The sequence below is a fragment of the Myotis myotis genome, unplaced genomic scaffold, assembly GCF_014108235.1.
Source record: "Myotis myotis isolate mMyoMyo1 unplaced genomic scaffold, mMyoMyo1.p scaffold_m19_p_12, whole genome shotgun sequence".
Taxonomy (NCBI): domain Eukaryota; kingdom Metazoa; phylum Chordata; class Mammalia; order Chiroptera; family Vespertilionidae; genus Myotis; species Myotis myotis.
Genome location: NW_023416316.1, coordinates 25,593,224 through 25,620,089, shown reverse-complemented (window position 1 = coordinate 25,620,089; position 26,866 = coordinate 25,593,224). Strand labels below are relative to the sequence as shown.

General features: G+C 50.0%; 1 protein-coding gene across 1 annotated transcript in view; it reads left to right on the top strand.

Moving 5' to 3' along the window:
* Positions 1-1,123: 1,123 nt before the first annotated feature.
* The window catches only part of CCDC180 (coiled-coil domain containing 180), a 48,117-nt gene continuing 22,374 nt past the window's right edge, over positions 1,124-26,866 (top strand). Inside the window, exons 1-18 of the mRNA XM_036329097.1 lie at positions 1,124-1,198; positions 3,776-3,954; positions 5,046-5,134; positions 6,373-6,476; positions 7,530-7,658; positions 7,762-7,872; positions 7,995-8,090; positions 9,967-10,130; positions 11,433-11,552; positions 14,787-14,866; positions 15,248-15,336; positions 17,201-17,323; positions 18,698-18,871; positions 19,690-19,805; positions 20,854-20,980; positions 22,105-22,144; positions 22,273-22,730; positions 23,988-24,217. Coding sequence (XP_036184990.1) covers positions 1,130-1,198; positions 3,776-3,954; positions 5,046-5,134; positions 6,373-6,476; positions 7,530-7,658; positions 7,762-7,872; positions 7,995-8,090; positions 9,967-10,130; positions 11,433-11,552; positions 14,787-14,866; positions 15,248-15,336; positions 17,201-17,323; positions 18,698-18,871; positions 19,690-19,805; positions 20,854-20,980; positions 22,105-22,144; positions 22,273-22,730; positions 23,988-24,217 — 2,498 coding nt within the window. The 5' untranslated portion in view covers positions 1,124-1,129. The remainder of the gene's footprint in view (positions 1,199-3,775; positions 3,955-5,045; positions 5,135-6,372; positions 6,477-7,529; positions 7,659-7,761; positions 7,873-7,994; positions 8,091-9,966; positions 10,131-11,432; positions 11,553-14,786; positions 14,867-15,247; positions 15,337-17,200; positions 17,324-18,697; positions 18,872-19,689; positions 19,806-20,853; positions 20,981-22,104; positions 22,145-22,272; positions 22,731-23,987; positions 24,218-26,866) is intronic.

Below are 26,866 nucleotides of genomic sequence, written 5' to 3'. Positions count from 1 at the left end.
TTTCAACCTCTTCTAAACGGAGAAAGAGGTCCTCTCTCTTAGAGACGCTTCCACTTCTGAGCTGCAGCCCAGCACCACTCGGAGGCTGGTGTTAAGGTGAAGAAGGTAGGACCGATCTTCTTGGCCGTCATGAAGGACTGGGCGCTGCACGCGGTGCCTGCCTCCCACTAGTTCCGGAACACTCCGTGTGCTGCTCTGCACCCTCCCCACAGCCCTGAGCTCCCCCTGCACAGAGGAGACCTGGCCGGGATGGCGGGGTTGACAAGAGTCTCACTGCAGCACAGGGAGCGCTCCGCTCGCCAGGGCAGCCCCGCCCCGCGAGGAAAGGAAGTGGGGGCGGAGCCAGCGGGACTCCCGCCCCTCCGCGTCGCCTTGGAGACCAAGCGCGTCCTGTTCCTGAAGTGGTAGGGCCGGCCCTGGCTGACCTGCGCGGTGCTTTCTGAAGTTGGGGTGAGGCCGGGCCCTGGGCTCCGACCTCTCTCCGCTCGGCCGGCCGGCCGGCCGGGCTCGGATGGGATGTCCAGGGCTGCCCACCCTCCTCGGTGGGCTGGGGCGGGGGGTGGGCTGGGGCTTGAGCGGGGCCTGCTGATCTCAGCACCTGTGGGAGCCTAGCGCCAGGCTGCTCCATCTCAACTTCCCCTCCCTGTGTGCACTGCGGGGTGGGGGGCTAGGGGGGTAGGGCTGGGGATGAGGAGGGGGCGTTCCGGGAGACCGTGTTCAGCGCCAGGTTGGGAGTTCAAGGTCGGGTTGAAATCCCATCTGACTCCTTGGACACGTTGACTTTTCCCTAAAGAGCTTGGAGAGTGGAGCATCCAACAACTAACATTTATTATTCTTCACCCCAAAGTCCCTCTGGGGTTTGAGACCTGCGACTGGGGAGCCAGGCTTCTCTGTGAGTTCAGCTCTCGCCCGAGGTTTGTCCTTTTGCTTCTTCGCCCCTCCCTTCTTTTTGTTTAGAAACGCTGAGGCTGGTGGGGTCCCGCCCCAGGTGCGGGGCCACGTCCTCTGGAGAGAGCTTGTCCTTGGGAGGGTGGAGGCTCCCTCTCGGCCTCAGGTCTGACCGAGAGCCCACCCCACCGTGACTCTCGGACGTCTGCTTCCTGCAGGGACGGTCCAGCCCGCGGCCAAGATGTCCTCGGTGGGGAAGGCGACCCAGGTTCCCAGCGGGAAAGTCTACCAGCAGATCTTCGAGGCTGAGGTAGGCCTGTCCTGTTGTCTCCCCTCTTCCTGCTCCTCACACTTTGTTCCCCAAACTTCCCTCCTCTTCCCTCCAAAGCTTCCCTCCCTCTGAAGTCTTCCTTGCCTGGTAATCTAATGAAATAAAGGCTTGGAAAATGGCTTCAATTTAAAAAATAATTCTTATTAGTTCTTAAAGTATAAGAATATAAAATTAAAGTGTCTATTCTTGAAAATTAGAAAATTTAAATTAAAACCTTTAAATTACTCAGAAATAGCCAGAATTAACCATTGGATGTCCTTTTTCCTATGAATAAAAACATTTCTAATTTTTCTGTTTAAAAACTGTTTGAGCCGGGCGGGCATGTCTCAGTGGTTGAGCTTCGACCTATGAACCAGGAGGTCACAGTTCGATTCCCAGTCAGGGCATATGCCTGGGTTGGGGACTCAGTCCCCAGTGCGGGTGTGCAGGAGGCAGGCAATCAATGATTCTCTCTCACCACTGATATTTCTGTCTCTCTCTTCCTCTTCCTCTCCCTCCCTCTCTGAAATCAATAAAATTATATTTAATTTAAAAATCAATAAATAATAAAAACTGGGTTTGATTCTATACTAGTGTTTTGAAACCTGCTTTTCCCTGTTAATAGTATTTCACAGACCTTTCCCATGCCAGTAGGTGTTCATACACTTTGCGACGTTTAGTGGCTGCCTAGTTGATCTAGGCCCTGTAATGTATTAAAGTAACATAGCTGGTGTAATTGCCTTGTCATCTATAAAACACTGCACAGACAAAACAAATCTTAAAAGAAACACGCAGACTTGAACACATCCTTTCAAGTTCTGTGCTGCTTCTTTAAAAGGGATTTGCGTTCCTACTTTGAACCCTAAAAAACATTCTTGATAGAAGGCTTGGAAATTATGAAAGGATAAAGAGACCAAAGAAACAAATGATCCTTACTCACATGATCCTACTCCCTGGAAGCGGTACAACATTTTTAATGTTTGGCATATGTTCTGTACGTTTCAGAGACTCCTGTCCCACCAGAATGTTTTGGTCATTTTTTGCCGGGAGCCGGTCCATCCTTGCTGTTTCAAGGGACCTGGCATATATGGCATACTGTTCTTAATATGTTTGCTCACCTTCTTGGCACTATGTGTTTTAGCCAAGGTCACCTCTCTGAGAAAGGTTGTTTCCCCAGGTAGGGATTTCCCCCTGAAGTTAGGGAGGGAATAAAACCCCTTAACTAAGTGCCAGGCAGGTAATTAATCACTTTAACTATGAACAATCATCCTTAAGCTACATAACCTTTACTCCCTGGAATGGAGATAAGAAACGCCCTAACCTTTGGAATAGAGATTGATAGGATTGGAATCAACTGGTATAAATACAGATGTAACAAGACAACAGCTCTACAGAACCTAGACAGAACCTACACACAGAACCTAGACACATAACCTACACAGAATCTAGAGACAAGAACTTCGCTGGAGAGAACATGGCAAAAGATCCTGGACAGAAACTGGCCGCAGAACCTAGAGATAGAACCTAGCGAGAGAACATGGACACAGAACCTGGCTGGAGATCCTAACCAGAACTTTGCTGGAGATCCTGAACAGAACCTGGCTGGCGATCCTAACCAGAACTTCGCTGGAGATCCTGACCAGAACTTGGCTAGAGATCCTGGCTAGGCTGCTGATCAACTGAACGCTGTTTCTGTGTCATTCCTTCTTCGCCGACTCCGTCCACACCTTTGGGGACCCCTGGACCTGCTGGGGTTGGACCCCAGCAATTTTTCTATGCATTTAAAATGTTGAGATCATACTGTATCAGTAGGTTATAATTTATCTTTTTAAAAATATATAATTTAGTGATTTCAGAGAGGAAGGGAGAGGGAGAGATTGAAACATCAATGAAGAGAATCATTGATTGGCTGCCTCCTGCACACCCCACACTGGGGATTGAGCCTGCAACCCAGGTATGTGCCCTGACCAGGAATCAAACCATAACCACCTGGTTCATAGGTCGATGCTCAACCACTAAGCCATGCCAGCCAGGCTTAATCTATCTTTTAATTGATATGTTTTATAGCATATCATATCATATACTATGTCATATCCTATGTCATAAAAATCCTAAGTCTCATTTTTAATAAATGCCTAACGTTCCATTGAAGGGACCTATAATATCCTCTCAACCAATCCCCTATTATTGGACAGTTCCATTTTTTTTGAATTCCTTGTGATTATAAAAATGCTGGTCTTGGTCTTCATTAAAATTTCTTAATATCCTCTCAACCAATCCCCTATTATTGGACAGTTCCATTTTTTTTGAATTCCTTGTGATTATAAAAATGCTGGTCTTGGTCTTCATTAAAATTTCTTAAAAGATGTCTTCCTGGAAGTGGCTGAATGGCTGTTATAGGGAGCGGAGAACCCTTCTGTATGTGGTGTGCCCTACCGGGGGTTGGAGGCCTTCCTGCAAAGCCCCTTCCTACTGGCAGGTTCCCACTGGATCTCCTGGGCCTGCACAGTCAGCCTGAGGGTGCTGGGAAGTCTGTGCTCTGACCTCTCCCCCCAACTGGCTCTTCTTTGGATTCAGGTGCAGCTGGTCCACTCCCTGGTGATCTCCAGGAAGCGAGAGGGGGTCCTGAAGAACAGTAGCAAGCCCTTGATGAAGAAGGTGGATGTTCCTGAAGGGGAGATGTTGTCCCCTCGGCAGCACAAGTGGATGCACAGCCTACCCAATGACTGGGTCACGGAAAACCCTGTTTTCTACCGGTAGGTCCTGCCATCCAGGCCACATGCCCACACGCCGGGGGTGCACCAGAGCTTTCAAAAACTCAAAAAGAGCTCACACAAGATGAGTGCTAGGTAGGAAGGAAGTACCAGGGAGGTAATAACATCTTTTTAGGACTTTTTGCTTCTCCTTTTCTCCCCCCACCCCAAATTATTAAGTGCCGAGGGCCAGGCATTAGGCATGGGGCTCCCACCCTACTGGAATTTGAGGCCTGTACAGTAAATAAATAAGACGGTCTCCCCAAAGGTGGGAGGGTTCTGACACAGAGGATGGTAGTGGGACGGAAGTCCAGAAAGCTCTCTGAGGAGGGGCCTCAGCTGAGCCCAGAAGGTGAGGGAAGGGAAGCATGGGCAAGGCTCTGAGGCCGGATGTGCTCGGTCCACTGCTGAAGGCTGAAGAAGTCAGTGGCCTGGGGAGAGGAAGATGAGGCTGGGAGAGGCTTGCACGCCACAGTCGGTATTTTGGACATTACTGAAGTGAGCAGCTGATTTTCATTATTAAGGCTTTCTGGGTGCCACGTGCAGAATCTAGGGAGCTGCAAGAAGAGGCAGGCAGGAGGCCACAGCAGTGCATTTAAGCTTGGTGGGACCTCAAGAGGGAGAGTAGGCCATGTCAAGTATATTTTAGAGGCAGAACCCATGGGCCAGGTGCTGGATTGGATTTGCGGAGTCCTGGGTCTCTGGCCTGAGCTCCTGGATGGACAGCTGAGGTGCCATTTCCTGAGATGGGAGCTGGTGGGTTTGGAGCAGAAAGGTCAGGGGTTGCTTCTGAACTTCCAAGTTCAGAAGCTAAACTTGAGCAGACGATTTCAGCTCTGTGAGTTCGGACTCCTTAAGTGGGGAAAAAGGAAAGGAAAGCCAGGGTTGCATCTTCCTTCGGGGCACTTGGAAGAATGTAGCAGAAGCTGGGCTTCCCTTTGGTTCTTCAAGTTCTGCGCAAGCCATAGACCCTCTCAGGGCTGGGACCCTGCGACAGGACGTCAGTCCTCCTCCAGAGCTGCCCTGATGGTGCGGATATTGGGGTTTTATTGTTCTTTTCTGTTTTTTTTTTTTTTTTTTTTTTTTTTCCTCAGGGAAAAGAAAATAACTGAGAAAAAAAAAGCTCAAGAGAGTGAGAGCACCATCGCTGCCCGAGAAGTCCGGGGCCTCACGGACACCATCGGTGAGCCTCTGATCAGCAAGGGCAGGCCTGACCTGGGCCCCAGAGGGCCCCTGGGGACCTCCTAGGAGCTTCACGTAGAAGCACCTGAAGCTCTCATTGTGTGGAGCTCCCACTGAGCCGTCTCCCCTGGGCCGTCTCCCCTGGGCCGTCTCACCTGGGCCGTCTCCCCTGAACCTTCTCCCAGTGTAGGGAGCTGGCGGAGGGGGAAGGGACTTCCTGCACTATCACTATTTACTAATGAAAACAGTTGGTAAAGGATGATTCTCACTTTACTGTGATTTCACAAGAGAATTTCTCAATCCACATTTTCTTCCTTCATACCACATTCTTAGTTGACTTTATCTCAATATGAAGGGTCTCTTTTCTTTTCTTTTTTTTTTTTTTTTAATACATCTTTATTGATCTCAGAGAGGAAGGGAGAAGAAAGAGAGATAGAAACATCAATGATGAGAGAGAATCATTGATTGGCTGCCTCTTGCACACCCCACACTGGGGATCAAGCCCGCAACCCAGGCATGTGCCCTTGACCAGAATCGAAGCTGGGACCCTGCAGTCTGCAGGCCGGCACTCTATTCACTGAGACAAACCAGCCAGGGCCGAAGGGTCTTTTTCCTTATGATTAAAAATGTAAGACATGCTCACTATGGAAAAACGGAGAAAGGAGATAAGTAAAAACTCCGCCTCTACAATAGCACCCCTTCTCTTCCCAAGAGTGCCCACCCCCATGAAACATGTGGTGTTCAGCTTCTGCATAGGTTCAGGGGACAGCAGAGTGAGATGGCAGACCCTAGAGCAGAGGGCCCGTGTCCAAATCCCTGCTCAGCCACTGACGGCCTTTGTTCTTTAACCCCAAGCTGAGTGTCCTCGCTTGTAAAATAAGAACAATAAGTAATTGAGGTAGAACAACAGCTGGCACATGTAAGTGTTGTTATTCTTATTTTTGCATGTATTTCCTTCTATAAAACTAATTTTTAAAAGACATAATGGGCCCCATTCTGTACATACCATTTGGAACTTTTTGCCAGCATTTAACTGCATATGTGAGGCTTCATTTTCTGTAGCACTTACGGATCACCTCATCTTCCCTCTTTTCCCTCAAGCCTCTGGCACTGCTGGCCTGGTTTTGGGATGCATCTCCTGAGCAGGGGTACTTGGTGCCTTGCTTCGTTTTCCTGGGTGCCTTCCCCTTGCCTGGGAGCTCTGAGGACAGCCTCACCACCTCTGTTGTTCTCCCCCAGTTCCTGAGAGAGTCAGCACCGTCACCTTTCAAGGGGACTACAAGAAGAAGAACTATGAGAACACTCTGATGAGTTTTAAGGAGGAGATCGCCCAGATTGGGATGGTGAGAACCTGTGCTTTTGCTCCCCTCCCATCCTGGGGCCTCCGAAGGCAGGTGTGTCCCTGCCCCCACCCTCCATTGCCCCCCAGCTCCCCGGTTCTCAGCGGCCCACCGTCATGTGGACAGAACCATAGCAGACACGTCTGAGTGCATGTTGTCACCTGTGTCAGGTTCTGTCACGACTCCCATTTGACAGGTGAGCCCAGGAAGTCTTGTCTAACTTGGCCTTTAAGGGGCCAAGTGGGAACGACTCCAGGTCTAGTGCCAAAGCCCAGCCTGACAGCCTTTGATCTCCCCGCTGAATCCTGTTCATGGGGCCCAGCTCATCACCTTGCCAATGTGCCCCAACGGGACATGAGCTCGGCGGCTCTGGTCACACAACATAACTGAGCCTTCGTCCCGCCTGAAGGAAACCCCGAGTTCTTTATGGCCACTTTCCCTTTCTCTCTCCTTTTTTTTGTTTGTTGTTGTTGTTAGTCCTCACTTGAGGACATTTTTTTTTTATTTTATTGCTTTTTAGAGACAGTGGAAGGGGGGCAGGAGAGCGAGAGAGATTCATGTGAGAGAGACATGTCAATTGGTTGCCTCCTGAACCCACCACAAGCAGAGCCAGGGATAAAACATGCAACCCAGGTATGGGTACTTGACCGGAATCCAACCTGCGACTCTGGTGTGTGGGCCGACATTCTAACCACTGAGCCAGACCGGCCAGAGCTTATGGCCTTTAAAAAAATTTTTTTTAAAAACATTTTAAGGCCTTTTTTAATGAATATTTGTTGAGTCCCAACCATGGGCCTGGCCAGATGTCAGCACCTACTTCCCAGGCTGTGGTGAGGACCAAGTGAGTCTGAGGACAAGCTCTGTGCCCCGAGAGCTGGCTGCCCCTGTGCTCTAGCTGTGAGCTCATTAGTGCATCGTCACTCCTTAGGTCTGGGTAAGAATTAGTATTATTTTTGAAACAGGACCTCGGCCGATTCTTCCTCATTACAGATGGGGGGCTTCCCCCTGGCCCGAGGCTATCGATGCTGTAGCCATCGCTCTCCTGGTCTGTTTTAGGAAATGGAACCGCTCATCTTGGAGCCAGGAGCGCTTCTTCTAAAAAAGCTGGCTGAGTGTGATGAAAACATCAACTGTCTCTTCAAAGTCGTGGAAAATGACACAAACCTGGTAGACTACGACATCCAAGTAGGGGCCCCCGGTGGGCTGGCCGGCCCCCTCCCCAGCCTTCCTCCTCCTCCTTCCCGCCCTGCCCTCGGTCCTCCCAGCCTCACCCAAACTTCCCGCATAGACCCTGATGGAGCTGTGGGATCAGGTGGCCCAGAGGTTCCTGCTCCAGAAGCAGGGGATTAAGGAGCTGGATGAGACACTGAGCTCGCTCGAGTTCTCCCGGGCAGACAGAGTGAGTCGGCCCGCCAGTGGGTGGGCTCTTGGTGATTTCCACTTGTGTGAGGCGTCACCGGTTTCCTTTCAGTTCTCCAGGACGGGTGAGCGGCACTAACTATGGCGCCTTGTCGTTTCTAGCTAAAAAGCGTGTTGAAGAAATACGTGCTGATCATAGAGAAAACCTCCTACCTCATGCAGCCCGATGTGTACAGGCTGATAAATAACGAAGCCAAGGTGAGTGGTTTTCATGTGCCCCAGAGCCAGGTGCCTCAGAAATGATGGACTTCTCACAGGTAGCATTTCCAAGTAACTCTGTGACCACTTAGGTGCAGAACCAGACTCTCAGTTAAATATTTTCAATGGGAATCTTTCTAAAGTGCGTTTCATGCTTTCCTGCCGTCATAATCTCCGTCTACTGAACACAGCGTCATCGTTTGGAGCACTGACAACTTTACAGGCGCCTACGGGCCATATCTCAGCTGCCACGTGCAGCGCAACGGGGGCTGCACTATGGGGCGTCATCTCGCAGCTGTCACAGTCGCAGGGTGGCTTGTGCCCTCGTGAGTGACGCCCGCCTGCTCTGTTAGTCTCGTTTTCCTGGTGGCTCTTGTCTCTCCTCCTGCTGAACCATGCCTGCCCCCTGGCTTTGTTCCCACTGCTTCCCTGTCCACCACCCCAGCCTTCCCCGGCTGCTTTCTTTGGGATGAAAAATACAAGAAATTCAAGGTGGTTTTTTAATGTCTCCCAAGCCAGTGAAGTCTGGCTCCTCTGCTGCACAAAAGGGCGCTGCTCTTGGCTCCTCAGAGGTGCGTTTTGCCTGCAGGGGTTCCCAGGTCCTGGCCGAGAGCTGGGCAGCCAGACAATGGCGCAGGGAGCACAGCGTTCAGAATCGCCGATGGGCTCAGCCCAGGCCTGTGCCTGGGGTCTCAAGGGCAGGGAGCGAACACAGACGTTCCTCTTCACTGCGCAGGCGTGAAGTAACTCTCTTCCTGTCCCTGGAGCTCCCTGTCCATACAATGGGGACAGTCATACTTACCCCTAGCACTTGGGAGGATGACAGCAGAGGGGCTCGGCAACGGCAGCTCTCACTCTGAGACAGGCAAGAGTTCCTAACTTTTATCCGTGTGCTCCATCAGGGGAGTCAGAGTTAGCCATGTCCTGGTTTTATTTCAGTCTGCCTTCCTCAGGTTTATTTGACTCATTATAGCACTGGCACATGCTACTTGTTCTGTGTGCGTTTATCTCATTGGATTTCGAGAATTCCCTGTGCTGTACGTATCTTCACGTTACGGCCGCAGACTGGGAGGTTCGGAGATACTTACCAATGCCAGGAAGCGCAGCTGCAGCGAGCCTCAGGCTCCAGTGACAAGCGTTGCAGGAAGTTCTGCTCACTGCGCTTGGCAGGTCCTCACCCCCAGCCCAGGGCAGTGCCTGGAGGGTTCCGGGAAGTGTGCGGAGGCACTTTTGGATGCTGTCGCCCCTGGGGGAGTGGGAGAGGCTGCTCTCCATGAAGGGGGCAGGGACGTCAATGGCAGAGCAGTGCCACACAATGAGGATGCCCACTGCCATGCCACACGTGCCCAGGAGAGAACACTGGAGGACTGCCTACGGGTGTTCCCGCTCCGGCCCCGTTTGGTAACTGGATCCCGGTTCTCAGCGTGGCCATATGTGGCTGGTCCCTGATGGCATGGGCACTCTGCTTTTGGAACAGATTTATTAAAAAACAAAACAGAAAACAGTTAAACACCGAGAGCCCGCTGGAGTGCTCAACTCCCGCGAACCAACATCGGTGTCGTTAACCAACAGTCGGAGGTGGCTTTGGAGCTGTGTTGAAGCTCACTCGCGGCTCATGGTTAAGCCTTCGGGAAAGGCTCTGGTCACTGCCATGGCTATGGAGCCCGGGGCAGTCTCTTGAGTGCTCAGTGACCCCTCAGGACTCCTCAGGCACCGCCACCCGCTGCTTGGCCACGGCCGCACTGCTCCCCTCCCGCCCCGTCAGCCCGCACCTCACCCGGTCCCTCTCCAGCCTCCCATCACCCTGTCCGACAGCCTTGCTCTGACCTTCAAGAGCCCCCCAACCCACCTAGCGCCTGCCTGCCTGTGCCCCCAGGTCATAAACCAAGCCCTCCTCGGCAACCGGAGGGCCATCGCGCAGCTGTTTGTCAATCTGATGGAGGCAACGCTGAAGCAGGAGCTCGAGAGCCGCCGCCGCTGGCAAAGCCTGGTTGACGGCTGGAAGGCCATCAAGAAGGATGTCCTGCTGCAGAGCCTGAGGTCAGCGGCTGCCCAGCCCCCCTGGCCGGCCGGCACAGGCTGGGGGGGAGGGGGTGGCATCCTCCCTCCCTTTTTGCCGTTGCTTTAAAATGCTGCAGTTTTCTGGTGGTGAATGTAATGTGTGCTATTGTTTTAAAAGTTAACGTAGATAAAAGCATAAAGAGGAACTTGAAAATCACCACGCACCCCTCGCCGCAGTGAGAGGCGCAGCTGGGGTTGTGGTGGTTTCTCGCAGGCGTTTTGAGGCCCACGCTGCGTGTGTAGATTTGCGTCTTGTTTTCCTCACGCGTTTACTGAGAGCAGTACAAGCTGTTTGGCAGCGTTCGTCTGGTTATCTGCCCCGTTTCCGCTCTTTACTCTGCCTTGTGGCCTTGCGTTACCGGGGTGAAAAGAGCGTCTTCGATCTGTCCCACTCCGATGGCAAACTTCACCCAGGGGAGGGGAGGGAAGGAGAAATGAAGGCCCGTCTCCACGCTTCCTCTGCCAGGTGGCACTTTTGTTTATACTGACACAAGGGTCCTGGACCTCTGGGCCAACAAACGAGGCCTCGAGCCAAGATGTCTGGGGACACCAGGGTCTGTCCGTGTGTACTGTGGGTCTACAGCTGCACGTCCGCGCTTCCCCGATGGGAGCACCAGAGTCTGACACGGAGGATGGAGGAAAGCGGCTCCACCTGCAGGTTCCCTGTGACCTTGATCTCACACTTGACCACTCGGAGCCTCTCTCTCCTTGTGCAGAGCGCGCACGGTGGGCTGGTGATAGGCCAGTGATGCTCAGCAAGATGCCGCATGAAAAGGGTCAGCTCTGGACCCGGGAGGTTAACAAATGCCAGTAGTCATCAACAGTGATGGCAGGGGCTGATCACTGGGCATTTCCCGTGAGTCAGGCGCGGTGCTGAGGGCATTGCTTGCAATATCTTGCTGGGTCCTGGTCATCATCAGCTCCGTTCCAGAAGAGGAACCTGAGATTCCGCGTGGAGGGCAGTGACTTGCCCCAGGTCACAGAGCTGGCAGGCAGCAGTCAGGTCCCTCACCCGGGTCTGAGCCTGCTGGTCTCATGCTCTTAGCACCAGAGTCTCGCTGACAGGGCCTTGGTTCTAATCTCCCCTCCGCCCCTCCGCCTCCCTCTGCCCCCCCACCTCCTTTCCCCAGCGTCCCAGAGGCCCAAGGTGGGGGGAAGGGGCTGGGAGTAGAGGAAGGGTGCTGGAGTTTTGAATGTTCTTACGGTGGGTCTCATCCCTTCTCTTCCAACCACCTTGCCCCCCGTCTTTTCTCCATGGTGTCAATGTGTCTGGATACCCAGTGAGTTCATGGCCAGTGAGAGGATCCAGGACCCTCCAGCCGTGAAGAAGGAGCTGGAGAACATGCTGAAGAAACAGAGAGCCCTGCAGGGAAAGCGGCTGAGGCACCTCTGCACCATCTGGTACAGCGGGACGGGTCCCTGGGGAGGGGTGCCCCGGGCACCCACAGGGGAGGCAGGCCCAGCCCCCAGCACAGACCTTTCTCCTGAGGCATCCTTCAGACTAGGCCATCATCTCCTGGTCTCTGGGCCTAGGCCCACATTCTACATTGTTCTAGCACCAGTGGCAACAGTGAACATATTATGTTTGCTGCGGAAAGAAGTTTAATGGGACTGTACCAAAGAGATTGGAGGGAGTTGATGGCTAGCGGGGAGGCGAGGAGACAGTGAGGGGAGAGAGGGTCAGGTTAAGGGGTTGGACTTTATCCTGAGAGCAGTGGGGAGCAGACTTGCTCCATCCACTTTGTAGTTTGGAGAGGTCTGTGGCTGGAGGCTGGGAGGTCAGTGAGGAGACTGTTGCTATAGGACAGGGGACCTGTTAGAGGCTGTGGGCACCTCCCTCAGGCCCGGGTCCACCTAGCTCTAATCCCATAATAAGCTGTTTAGGGGGAGGTACACTGAATGTTCAAGACCCTGGAAGCCCACTGCCCGGGGAGCCTGTGGCATCCACTCCCAGCAGCAGGATGGAGCCTGTGTGGTCCTGCAGGCTGGAGACAATGTCTTCCTTGGTCCCTCCCATCCTGGTAACCCTGGGACTCGGGCCTCCTCACCACATTGCGCAAGTTCTCCTGGGATATAAATGACAATTAGAGCCCCACCCAGCCTCCCCCTCGCTGGTACCTCCCGCTCCACATGTGGCCTCATTTTTACGCAGGTGTTAAATTAACAAGGTGGATAAATATCTCAATACCAGGAAAATGCTTTGTTGTTTTCCATAACTCCACTTGTTTCTGACTCTGAGCCCCTGTTTGTTAAACTGGGCAAAACTCAATGCCAGGCCTCCACGGAACCTGCTCTGTCTGCACCTCCCCAGCCCCTGTCCTCGGGCCCAGGCCCTCTGCTGGCTTGTGGGCAGTGAGGTGGGGAGAGTGGTGCTAAGATTCCCAGGGGCCCAAGAGGGAGTTATCCGAAGTCCAGGGAGAATCTCCATGAATGTTCTTAGAGCCAATAAGCATATGTACGTATAATTTTAAAATATTTTTTAAAATGTTTTTTTTTTTTTAAAAAAAATGTTTTTAATGATTTTAGAGAGAGAGAGGAAGGGAGAGTTCAAGAGAGATATCAATCAGGATGCCTCCCGCATGCCCCCTACTGGGGATGGAACCCAAAACCTGGGCATGTGGCCTGACCATTAATTGAACCGGTGACATTTCGGTGCAGGGACAACGCTCAACCAACTGAGCTATACCGGTCAAAGCTAAAAATAATTTTTAAATTACATCTGTATTTTTTAAAATATATTTTTATTGATTTCAGAGAAGAAGGGAGAGGGAGAGAGAGACAGAAACACCAATGATGAGAGAGATCATTGATTGGCTGCCTCCTGCACGCCCCCTACTGGGGATGGAGCCACAACTCAGGCATGTGCCCTTCACTGGAATCGAAGCTGGGACCCTTCGGTCCACAGGCTGACACACATTTGTATTTTGGAGCAATGTTAGGTTTACTGGAAAGTTACGAAGATGGTCCACAGCATTCCTGTCTGTCCCTCACCCAGTTTCATGTCATCATCATGTTACCACTGGACATTTGTCATAACTGAGAAGCTAAACTTGGATGCTTTCCCAGTCACTAAACACCAGCCTTCTTCGGATTTACCCGTTTTTCCCCTAATGTCCTTTTTCTGTCCCAGGACCCAATCCAGGACGCCACACTGCATCTAGTGTAACGTTTAGGCTTGATATTCTGCCGTATACGCGCTCGTGCCTGCTGTTTGCTCTTTACTGCCCCACCCTAGGTAGGGTGCCAAGACCGTCCCGGGTTACACGTCTTGTCCTGGCATAACCATTAATAGCATCTCCCCCTTTCACTGTCAAAAATGTCCTGGTTTGGACAATAAATGTATGGCCCCTCTAGCCATATGCATCTTTCCAAGTCATTAAGTACCACCCAAAACGTAGTGGCTTAAAACAACAACCATTTCTTGTTTCTCGTGACTCTGGGGCCAGTGAGGCGGTTCCCTTGGCCTGGGCTCGCTTGGCTGGGGCTTGATGGTCTAGGATGGCCTCACTCCCAGGCCCGGAGCCTCTCTCCACTTGCTCTCTCAGCTTACAGGAGGCTACTCCCTACTCCAGGCTGAAGGGCCTGGTGACGATGGTACAAGGGTTTCCTGCAACAAGAGAGGGCAGGGAAGTGCTCAAGCCTTTCCCAGCCTCTGCTGTGTCCTTTCTGCTCATGTCCCATTGGCAGAGCCCAGGGGAAGAAATAGACTCCACCTCCTCATGGGAGGAGCTAATGATATTGGGCCATTTTTTAATCTGCCACACTTTTAAAAAATGTATTTCTTTTATTGATTTCAGAGAGGAAGGGAGAGGGGGAGAGAGATGGAAACATCAATGATGAGAGAGAATCATTGGTCAGCTGCCTCCTGCATGCCCCCTACTGGGAATTGAGCCCGCAACCTGGGTATGTGCCCTTGGTCAGAATCGAACCCGGGACCATTAGTCTGCAGGCCAACGATCTATCCACTGAGCCAAACCAGCTAGCTGCACACTTTTTTTTTAAATACATTTCACTGATTTTTCACAGAGAGGAAGGGAGATAGAGAGAGCTAGAAACATCGATGAGAGAGAAACATCGATCAGCTGCCTCCTGCACATCCCCCACCGGAGATGTGCCCGCAACCCAGGCACATGCCCCTGACCGGAATCGAACCCGGGACCTCCCAGTCCGCAGGCTGACACTCTATCCACTGAGCCAAACCGGTTTCGGCTAGCTGCACACTTTTTTAATGACTTCACAAGAGGATTCATTGTGCTTTATTTGGACAATTCCCTATTGTTGGATATGAAGGTTGTGATTTTTGTGTGTTTGTAAACAGTAATGTTCAGCGACTGTCTTAATGCATAACTTTGTATGCATTTTGTATTGTTATCTCAGATTAGGTTCCCAAAGGTGGTTTCCTTGCTCAAGTGCGGTAAGCTGTGTGTTTTTTTTCCCATTAGGAAAATTCGGTTTTCTTTTCTAAGTAACAGGCTCGTTCATATGAGTTACTTTTTCATGAGGTATGTACGTGGCAGCAGGAAAGCCCGACAGGTCACAGACAGTGCTCCGGAGCATGCTCCCTGCAGATCCACCCATTTCTGTAAGTGGAGGTTCCGTTCAGGCCTGGCTTACTTGTCCTGTCTTCCTTTCCAGCGACCTTCTGCCCCCCAACTACAGCAAAGCTCAGCTGGATGAATGGTATTCTTCTTTGGACTCCATCAACAACAGCCTTGGTGAGTGGGGTTTGCGGGATTTCCCTCGGGTCTCTCCAGAACGCTGCTCAAGTAGTAGCTTCGTAGCAACTTCCGCTGTCAGTCAGTCAATTGTTTATCTGAGAGTTCCTTATAAACTCAGGAGCGGGTAGCAAGGCCCTCCTGGGGGAGATGGGATGGGTGTGAAGGGAAGCATACGTTCTGAGGGCTCAGATGGGACCACCAAGCCCTGGCCTGGCAGAGCCAGGAGAGCCAGGATAATTTGGGCGAGCTCTGTAGTCCTGGCTCAGGCATTTTCCTGGGGAAAAGATGCTGCCCTTAGAAAAGGGGGGGAACTCCTCTTTCTATCGCCCCTCTTCCTTCTGGAAGAGCAGCTGACATGTTTTGTTTCTGCCCGTGGAGACTCCTACCACACGGACTGCATGATGCAGCTCCGTGTACAGTATGAGAACACCTGGCAGGAGTGCCTGGAGCACGTGCAGAAGTGCAAGGTGGGTGCCCCTGCCTGCCTTGGCCTGCTGTCCCCTCCCTGGCCCGCCCTGCCTCTCTCCCCCTGGGCCCCCTGCTTTCCTTCACTGGCTATGGGTATTCTGAAGCTCTTCCCTCTATCTGGACCCTGAGCTCCCCAGTTATTCCCACCTGTCCCTCAGGGTGTAGCCCGACATGAGTGATCACCTCCAGGAAGCCTTCCCAGATCTCACAGGCAAAGTGCTATGCTCCCTGAGCACCTCAGACCTCACCTTTGACACTTTGTGTCACAGCACTTGACATCATTTATCCCGCGGAGGGCGTATGGGGGTATTTCCAGTGCTCTTTACCGCGCCCACCTCTGTCAGATGGTGAGCCAGCGAGTTCACCCACAAACCCCTTTAATGACATTGCCTGGCTTTCTGGGGCGCAAGGAAATATTTTGTCAAAATGCTCTCTCCCTGCCTCCTCAGTAAAACTTTAAGTTTAAAAAAAAAAATCACAAAAAACAAAAAAGCCCATCATTGTGAAGAGGGTCTAGCGTGCTGGCGTGGCAGGAGGAGTCCCCAGGCTCTGAGGGCCCCACCTGCTGCCCGCCCGCCCCCCCACCCCACATGCTGCTGCTGCTCCACCCCTCACATGTCTGCCCAGCTTTTGCTCAGCCACCAGGACTCTGAGGTGAGCAGAGCACTTCACAGAGTGACACATGGTCTGAGTGCTGCTCTTTCTGTGGCCTGTGCCACCCACTGGCATACCCTGTCATTGAATCCTACACGGTTTTGCAGAGTGGGCGTCGCCAGTCCCATCTGGAGGTGAGGAGACCCATGTGTGAAAGGCCTAGGGGCTGCCCACGCCCACAGGGCTCTGACCATTTGCTCTGTGGCCTTAGGGACAGCCAGGTGCTTCCCAGTCACACCTCATAAGTAAAGCCTGTGTCCTCTGAGAGCCGCTGCCCCGGCTCTCTCCTCCCCTCCCCCCTGCCGCCCAGGACTTCCCCCAGAGCTACATCGAGCTTGGCCCTGAGAACTGACACCTGTGCCCGTTGTCACTGTCCCTTGCCCGGCGCAGGGGGTGAGTGCTGAAGTCCCATATCCCAAGGGTGCAGTAAGCTTGACAGAGGACACTTGGCATTCCTCTTTGGCAGCACTGGAAACATTGAACGGCAGACCAATTTTTAATTTGGGGAGGTTAGTGTATTTTAGATTTAATGCATAAACCGAAGCTTTGTTGATAGAGAGAGCCCACTTTCTAGTTAGCATAAGTCATTTATAGGAAATGGGAGCCCTGTCTGACTTGCAGCCACACCGAAGCCACACAGGATGGCGGGTTGTGCCTGTGGGGTCTGCAGTAGAGCAATGCTGAGTTCTGATTCTGGCCCCACCATGTGCCAGCTGTTTGCCTCCGGCTTCTCTGAGCCTCGGTTTCCTCATCTGTCAAAATGGGAGCCCTAGCCGGTTTGGCTCAGTGGATAGAGAACCGGCCCATGGACTGAAGGGTCCCGGGTTCAATTCTGATCAAGGGCACATGCCCGGGTTGTGGGCTCGATCCCCAGTAGGGGGCATGCAGGAGGCAGCCGATCAATGGTTCTCTCTCACCATTGATGTTTCTCTCTCTCTCCCTCTCCCTTCCTCTCTGAAATCAATAAAAACATGTTTGTTTTAAAAATGGGGCCAATGAGAACACATCCGGGGGAGGCAGTAAGACAAGGAGAGGGCAGCACACAGCACCTGGACATAGTGGGCGGACCACAAAGACAGACCATCTCCACTGCTGTGAGGGCTTCCCTGGGGGTCTCAGGGATTAGGGGGAGGCGGATCTCAGGGGCCAGGCCCTGGCCCCGGGGCAGAGCCCCCACCAGCCCGGCCAGGCTCTGCCTTGTCCCTCCAGAAGCAGCTGCTGGACTGGGAAGCCTTCACCGAGGAGGAGGCAGAGAGCATGGTGAGCCCGGCCTTCCTGCAGATGGTGGGAGTGCTCCAGACCAAGGTGGAGGAGGAGCTGGAGTCCTTGGAAGTGCGTGGCTGGGGACCCCTGCTGCTGGGGAGCAGGGCGGGGTCACCCAGGGAGCTGGGCCTTGAGAAGAACAGGATGCTGGGGGCCTGAGTCCATTTCCCTCATCATGCCCCCCTGCAGAGCAGTCCAGGCTCTCAGCCAGGCTCCCGTCACCCGCTGGCATCATACAACACAGGACGCCCCGGAAACCCTCGAGTGCTCCTCGAACCCCTGCTCAGTCTGGGTGCTGAAGGGCCACAGGAGCAGTAAACCCTGCCCCGTGATGCTTAGAATCTGGAACGAGGCCAACAAACATTTTCTGTGAGGGACCAGATAGTAAATATTTCAGGCTCCGCGGGCTGTCAGGTCTCTGTAACAAATTCTCACGCTACTGTTGTCACACAAAAGCAGCCCAAGGCGACGCAGAAATGAATGGATGTGGCTGTGTTTCAATGCAATTTTCTTTTTGGACTCTGACATTAAAATTACATGTAATATTCACATCATTAAATATCTTCTTTTAATTTTTCCCAGCCATTTAAAAATATAAACTCTGTGCTTAGCTCCCAGGGCCAAACAGAAAAGGATGGAGGCCACATTTAGCCCACAGGCCCCTAACACTGATGAGAGCATAAAGCTCATAGAGTTTGCTGACCCCTAACACTGATGAGAGCATAAAGCTCATAGATTTTTTAAAAGGGGGAGAGGCGAGGCCCTGGCCAGTGTTGTTTAGTGGTTAGAGCATTGGCCTGCACACCTAAGGGTCAAGGGCACATACCTGGGTTTTGGGTTCTCTCCCCGCCCCTGGTCTGGGCTCGTGCAGAAAGCAACCAATTGATGTGTCTCTTTCACATCGATGTCTCTCTCTCCCCCTCACCCCCCCCCCTTTCTCTTCTCCCTTACCACTCTCACTGAAAAGCAGTGGAAAACATATACTTGGGTGAGGATTAACGAAAGGGAGTGGAGTAGAGCTGAGGGATTCATAGCAGAGTGAGGTGTCGGCTCTAATTCTGAGAGTTACGGAGTTTCACGGAGGGAAAGGTGCGCCGGCCAAGATGGGTGCAGCCACTCGGATGCTCAGGCTGGTTTCCAAACCCCAAACTCCATCTTCTTCCTGTCAGTGACTTCAGTGGCCATGGGGCAGGTCTAGACATGGGGCTTCAGGGTCAGCCAGACCAAGGGTATGACCTTGGGCAGACTAGAAGTGCTGTCCCAGAGGAGGGAGGGCCATGAGCCAAGGTGAGCCCCAGAAGATGACCTTGAGGGGTGGTAATGCCAGTCCTTGGAGACATGAGTCCTCCACTGTTTGGAGAGGGAGCCTGGTGAGTGGGGCCCTCCTCCTCAACTGGGGGCAGTTGGCACTCAGGGCCCCTTCTCTGGGTTCTGCAACTGCAGAAATCCTTTGAGGCCCTAACGAAGCGGGCAGAGTGGCAGAGCTTGGACCTCTTCAGCTATTTCCAGGAGGCCGTGCAGTGGTGGGAGGCGCATCAGGACATGCTGTCTGTGCAGGAGCTGCAGCTTGATAAGCGGATGGAGCAGCAGCACCGGAAGCACAGCCTGCAGTGCCAGGTATGGCTCCAGCTCCCCGGGGAACTCCCACGGGGGAGGTGGGAGGGGCTGTGCCCAGATTGTCTGCTGCCTGATGGTTCTGCTTGGTGGCCTGTGAACTGAACCAGCATTCAAATGCAAAAAAGAAAAAACATACAACTTTGACCCACACTTCACACCATACACAAACATTTATGTCAAGTGTAAAACCTCAAGCTAGCTGTAAAACTTGAGCCAGTGGGAAATTGAAGCTCACCTTGGTCATGGGACCACCTAAGTCCGGTCTGGGCGGTGCAATGGGTCCCTGGATTCAGATGTGCTATAAGAGAGTGTGCATGACAGACAGACAGACTGAGGGTGTGGAGCAGCGGTCGCCAACCTTTCGGACCTCACGGACCACCAGTGGTCCACGGACCACCAATTGGCGACCGCTGGTGTGGAGCATCTACTTCCGGCAGGGAGCTGGCTCCCGCCCCACCTGCCTTCACACAGGTGGGAGTGGATGGGGTCTTCGCAGCATGATTTCAAGTATGAGAGCAAGGAGCAGGGGCTACAGGAAGGTGTGATGGGCGAGGCTGGGTGGGTGTAAGGGACAGGTCCCTGAGAAGTCCCACCGGAGCTGGGTCCCTGGGGATGTAAAGTGGACAGAGAAGGACATGCCAGGCACAGAGAAGAGCCCGAGGCCTAGAGCAGTGCCCTTTTTGTAAAAAAGGAGAGTCCTGGTCCTGCCCTGGGCACCTGGACCTCAGTTCCAGTGGCAGGGTCTCTGCATGTCATTTCCACTCTGCAAGCTCTGGTAACGCCCATCTGCTTCCTCCTGTTTTCGGGGGCGCTTCCAGGCCCAGGAGGCCTACCTCGACCAGCTGTTGGACCAACTGAGGCAGCTAAGCACCGAGGGATCATTGAAGTTTCACCTGGAAAAGGCCAAAGACTATCTGAAAAGTATGAAAGGCAGGTAGGCAGGCCAGACCCCAGGAGATGGGGGGCGGGGGGAGAGCCGGCATCATTTTCAGGGTCAGAGGCTGCCTGCTTTGGAGCCCAGCGTGTGCCCAACAAACTCAAGGTTCAGCTGCTGCCTCCAGCTCTGGAGAATGTTGTGGCCCTTTGCAGCTCTGTTCTCAGTCAACACAGAAACTTCCAGGGAGGACATTGATCTGAAAAGCTCATGGAGGGAGGTTTCAAGGCCCTGTTCCTTAAAGGTCAAGAGCATGGGGCTCTCTCCTACCTTTAAATTTTAAACATACTTGCTCTTTGTTGAAGACAAAAAGGAAGTTAACCAATACAAACATGTAGAAAAATTCCCCTTATTCCTGCTCAACTCCTTGTTTTTATGGGCATGTGTATATGTGGAGATATAGTGTCTTGTAAATAAAGGTTATAACTACAAATATATTTTTGTTTTTAAATTACCATACAGAATCCATTCATATAGTTGCTTTATAATGATTTTAACCATCCCCCAATTGATTCGCTTTTGAAGATTGGTTCTAGTTTTTCAATGTTAAAAACAGTTCTCTGTGAACCATCTTGTATCTTTGTGCCTTTGTACAACTAATTCTGTGAGGACCATTTACAGAAAAGGAATAGTACTGCTGATTGTCTGCAGGACTTCGATCGATATCTTGAGGCAAATAAGTCACCCCTGATCCTCGGTCTCCAAGCCTGAGTCTTGGGGCATCAGAGGGTTTGATGGGAGCATGTAGATGACGTTCAAATACAGAGTTAGGGCAGTTGGGCAGGAAGTGGGAACCCATGTTACAACGCTATTGTGTGTGTTTTCTAAATGTTATACAGCAAGTATATGTCCCTCGTATGATCAGAAAAAATAGCAAAGCAAACCAAGGACTATCATTGTAAAAGGAAACCTATACAGCAGCTTTGTGCAGAGCTAAATGCCAAACTCTAGCCCACCTCCGTGGGGTCAGGGCTTTCGCTGTTGGCTGGGGTCCCCCACATTCAGCAGAGCCCTTCTTAGATGAAGGTATCACCCACCTACCTCCCAGGTATGAACAATTTCATGTCATCTTGACAAGAGAAGTGATGGAGTACTCAGCGATCATACTGAACGAACTCAACTCCTACAGCTCCAACCTCAGCAAACACTTCCATGTTCGTGAAATCTTTGAGCAGGTACGGAGGGGGATGCAAAAAGCCCAGTCATTCACCGGGAAGCAGAGGATGACTTCTAGTTCTGATTTGCTTCAACTCTGAACACCTTTCCTAACCCATGTAGAATTAGATTCTATGTCAGGACATCAAGGAGTCAAAAGCATTTCTAAGAGAGAGCACCACTTTCTCAGATTAGAAGAGGTTGAAGGATGGAGTTATAATAAAAGGTTAATTTGACAATTCTTTGAGTTCATTCATCCAACCCACCACTGCCACACGGCCCTCCTAAAGTACAGCTCTGCCCTCCCCACTCTCTGCTCATAAGGCCCTCAGCCCACAGCCCCTAGGTGACCGCAGAGCCCCGCATCTGGTTCCGCCGTGACTGTCCCTGCTTCAGCTAACTCCTCACTCTGCCTGCATCTGCCCCCGCCCGTCCTCCTTCTCCTCCTCTGCTGGCATCTGCCTGTCTCCACTCATCCCAAACCTGCTCATACTTCCAGTCCATGGCCAGTGGCAAGCACCCCATCCACTGAGCCTGACCTTCCACCTCACCTTCCTCACTGAGCCCCACAGGGTTTAAGAGGTTTGCCCAAGGTGACCCAATTTGTAAAGAGCTGGAATTCGAATCCAGACCTGCAAACTCCAAAAAGGCTAATTTGACAATTCTTTTAGTTCACTGGTGTGTTCAGTGGTTAGAGCATCGGCCCAAGCACCAAAAGGTTGCAGGTTCAATACCCGCCCCTGGTTGGGGCGAGTGTGGGAGACAACCGATTGATGTGTCTTTTTTTACATCAGTGTTTCTTTCTTTCTCTCTCTCCCTTTTCCCCTCTCCTTCCCTTCCACTCTCTCTAAAAATCAATGGAAAAAATATCCTTGGGTGAGGATTAACAACAATAACAAAAAATGTCAGAATGAGACTTTATTCTATTAATGCCTACTGTATGATGAAAGGGATTGCTAGTATATTTGCGATTAAGTAAAACTGACTCCCTAAAATGGGAACACCCTGATGACCCAGTGAAATGCCTGCATTAGGTATTGGGGGAAGGGGCAGTTCCTTTTACTTAAAAGGAAGGAGGTGGTGCCCTTAGCAGTGGCACTTAGGAGGAGGGCAGTGCTGCTCAGTGTCCGTTTTTTCCTTGTAGAACTTGGACGGGGAAGTCACTCTCAAACTCAGGGAACCAGGTAAACCTTTCACAAGTCAAGTCTGATTCTCCCTGGCTCCACTCTTGTATATTTTGGGGTTGGGGACACTCAATTCAGGCTACATTGGTAACCTGTCTTTCTTTGTGCTTTGGGTTGGTCCTCCACAGAAGCATGTGAAAAGGATTACCAGGACAGAATGAGAAAGCTGAGGGGGAAGCAGAGTGCCAGCATGGAAACGAGCAAGAGCGAGGAAAGCACAAGTGGAGGCGGAAGTTTCCCTTGGTCCGCAGAAGAGATGGAAGAAGCAAAATATGGAGACACTGAACACTTCGTAACCGAAGAGGTCGTGAGCCAGATGGAAAAATCTGTACTGAGTGAAGGGACGGATGGGTCGAAAGAGGACTCTATTCAGGAATTAGAAAAAATGCAGGTTGAAAGAGACAGCTCCTTAAAACCATCCCTGAGTCAGGAAGATGTGATGGTTCAAGAAAAGGAGAAGGAAGAGAAGAAAGAGGAGGAAGAGGCAGAGGAAGAGACTAGAGAGGAGAAGGAGAAGAAGGAAGAGGAGGACGAAGAGAAAGAGGAGGTGGAAGAGGAAGAACCTGAGAGTTTATTTATGGCTGAGGTAGGTCAGGAATGGATTTATGCTTTGCATGGGGAAAGTGTATTATGTTCCCTCTGTGTGTCACTAATACAGGCTTGAACCCCCAGTGACACGGTCTCCCTTGGGGTGTGTATAAAGAATTACAAAGGTATGCACACCTTTTATGTTTGCCAATAGGGACCTAATTATTATCTCATAGCAATGTTTTTTAAAATCCACCTTCCTCTCCTCACATCCCATCCTACAACCTACTCTGAGGTCATATGGCTCTCCTTGGTCTTCCCGGGTCCTCTCTCTTTCCTTGCTCCTCTTTGCTGTATAGATCAACTTACCCTCTCTGTTCTTCCTCTCTTCTCATTCTCTGGTTGAATAAAACAAAGACCCATCTCCAAGTTGGCAGGCAGAGTTCTCCTTCAAGTACAGGGAAGTAATTCTCATATCATTAAGTTTTGCCTGACACATTCAAACTCATAGAACAGTAACTTGAATTTCATCATCGTGAAATTGCAAAAGATACTTTTCCTGTGTTGCTGTGGAAGAACTGGCACGTGAGACATCTTTCTGAGCAGGGATCTCAAACTCAAATGCCCATAGGTATGTCACAGAGCTGGAGACCAAGAGTAAAATGGTGACAAGCGGTAAAGAGCATTGTCTTGTCCAATTGGGCTGCCGTAACAGACTGGGTGGCTTATAAACAACAGAAATGTTTTTTCTCACAGTCCTAGAGGCTGGGAGTCGAAGATTAAGGCACCAGCAGATTGGGTGTCTGGTGATGATCACTTCCTGGTTCATAGATGGCCATCTTCTCACTGTGGAAGGGCAGTGGAGTTCTCTGGGGTCTATTTTAAAAAGGACACTAATCCCATTCACGAGTGCTCTGCCTTCAAGACTGAATCACCTTCTAAAGGCCCACCTCCAAATACCAACACGATGGTGTTAGAAATTTTGGAAGAACATCCACCATTCAGTCTATGGCAACTGTGCAGTCATTACTCAGCCCCAGCCAACAATGTCATGTGGGAGGTGGGCTCAGAATTGCCAGGTTTTCTGATTCTTAAGAGAATTCCAGAATCTAGACTATATGTGTAATTTCCCGACTTGAAAAGCATTATGTGGGCAACAACAAAAAACACCCCACAAAAACAAACAAAACAAAACAAAACAACCTACAGGCAAGATTCAGGTCATAGGTTTATAACCTCAGATGTCAAGGAACCTGTGTTTGGATCCCCAAGTCTGCTTGATGATGTCAAGTCTAAATTCTTGTTTTCTGCTTAGTCCCAAGCCGAGGAAGAGAGCCTGGGGACCGTATCCTCTGAGGACATGGAGTCCTTCACAGTCTCCAGTGGGAACACTTATTTTGTCTTCATCCCTCTGGAACAAGAAGAGGAGGACATCGAGGGGTCCCATTCCAACCTTTCTGACATTCTCATCAACAACACTTCCAATGCCAAGCTCCTAGAACAAGTACTCATTCCATCCAGGCTAGTTGCAGAAGTTAAGAAACAGTGAGTAGGAAACCCTTTTATTCTCATTCTCTTGTCATGAGTTTTATTAACAAGTTGAAACATTTTAACAAAAAATGGACTAATTTCACCAAGGAAGAGGAAATGTGGACCTGAGGGTATAGATGAGAAACACAAATGCCCAGGATTAGTTGCAGTTACAGATATCTTCTGTGACCCCTCCACCTGTCCCAGGATGCCTTGCTGTCTTGGGCCTTGTACCTAAGACCTAGTGTTTTCTCTGCAAGATGTTTCTGGGATCTAGATCATGGCTCATCAGTAACCTTAGGGTTTCTTACTTAAAAAATGTTTTTTGTAGATATAGACTACAGGAGTGAGTATATCAGTATGGTATTTGGCTCTGATTATGTGACACAACTAATAGAGAAAATTGAAAAAAGTATGATGAAGAATATAGAAATGACCCATAGTTTTACCACTAAGAATTTACCACCCCTAACTCCCAAGTTTCTGGGTCTTCATGTTTGAATTTGGATCAAACATGGATATTTGTATTTGACTTTAGGAGAACATTTCCATTGTCCTTCTGGCTCTACAACACCATGGCGAGGACTAGCCAGCTACAGATCACTTGCTAGTCTACCTCCCATGTTTACACATGGGCAGGGAATAGAAGGAGTAGTCAGGCCTTTGTATTCTTTTCTCCTTTATCTCGGAATCTTCTGACCTTGGAAACGTCTCCTGACTTGAACCTCATCCTCTCCTTCCTTTATCACAGGGCTATGTCTGTCCTCTTCAGAGCCCATAGAACAAGGACCACCACAAGAGCTAATATTTACTGAGAGGACCTAATACTTTCAATAACTATAAGAGGAGTACAGTAATTAGTCCATTTTACAGATGAAGAAACTGAAGCTCAGAGAGTTAGTAACTTGAAGAAGATCTCTGAGATAGGAAGTGGTTAGGTCCATGATATGAATTTAGACACTGTAATTCCGGAGTCTTGAACCAAATACTATGCCATCTGGCCTTGGAACTAACCAGAAAAATAGTTCTGTGTTTAAATCATTAGATTTGCATGTTGCAGGATAGCATACATGTCAAAAAGTACTGAAATCACGAGTGTATATAGCTCAGTGAATTATTCAAAGGGAATACCACAGGTAACCAGTACTCACAGAAGTGGAATGTTACCAACTCTCCAGGAGTCCCCCTCCTGTACCTGTCCCAAGTCACTATGCTCTCTTACCAAAGGATAACAAATATTCTAACTTCTGACTTAGTTTTGCTTGTGTTTCAACTTTAAGTGGAATCATACGGAATGTACTGTTTTATATCAGGCATCTTTCATTATGTTTGTATGATTCATATATATTTTTTAATGTTGGCTATAGCTCATTTTTTTATTTCTATATAGTATTCAATTATTAAAAATATGACACATTTTATTGATCTATTCTACTACTGATGCACATTGGGTTGTTTCCCATTTGGGGATATGCCAACAATGCCACTCTGAACATTCTTATATGCACACATCTTTTGGTGAACATATATATATATATATATATATATATATTTTTCCTGTTAGATATATAACTAAGAGTGGAATTGTTAGGACATGGAATTATACATGTATCCATCTTGAGGAGATAAAATCAAAAGATACTGCCAAGAGATTTCAAAAGTGTTTTTAACAGTTTATAACAGTGTGTGAGAGTTTCACTTGCTCCATATCCTCACCAATACTTGGTATTATCAGCAGTTTTTATTTTAGCCACTATGGTATACGTGTAGTGGTGCTTTATTGTGGTTTTATATTTATTTTTCTGATGAGTAATGATGTTGTGCACCTTTTTATATACTTACTGACCATTTGGTTACTTTATCTTTTGCCCATTTTTTTTTTTCTGGTGGATTATCTATCTTTTTTCTCCTGACTCATATGAATTAGTTACTTCCACTAGATATGAGGTTATTGTCAGGTAAATGCATGGCAAATATTCATTCCCTCTCTTTGCTTACCTTTTTTACTCTTTTTTTTCCCCCCGTTTCTTTTCCTTCTTTCTTTTTTTCTTTTCTTTCTTTTTTCTTTTTTTTTGGTTAATCATCACCTGAGGATATTTTTTCCATTGATTTTTAGACATAGTGGAAAGGAGGGGGAGAGACAGAAAGAAACATTGATGTGAGAGAGACACATTGATTGATTGCCTCCCCCACATGCCTGAACAGCACTGGGGATCAAGCCTGCAACCCACGTATGTGGTATGTGCCCTTGACCGGAATTGAACCCAGGACTTTTCAGTCTGAGGGCTGACACTCCAACCACTGAGCCAACCCGGGTAGGGCACTTTATTTTATTCTTTTAAAGGTATCTTTTGATGAACAGAATTTCTAATTTGTAATAAGTTCCTAATCATAAATTTTTTCATTAGGGTTAGTGTAATTTGTGTCCTATCTAAGAAATCTTTGCTTGCCCCAGGTCATGAAAATATTGTCCTATGTTATCTGCCACAAGACATTGTTTTAAACTTCCCCATTTAGATGTAAATCCACCTGGAATTGATTTTTGTGTATGGTGTGAGGTAGGAGTCAACATTAATTTCTTCCCATATGGATAACCAGTTGACCCCAGGTCATTTGGAAAACTCTTCTCTCCCCACTGCTCTGCTGTGCCTCTTTCTTTTGCTC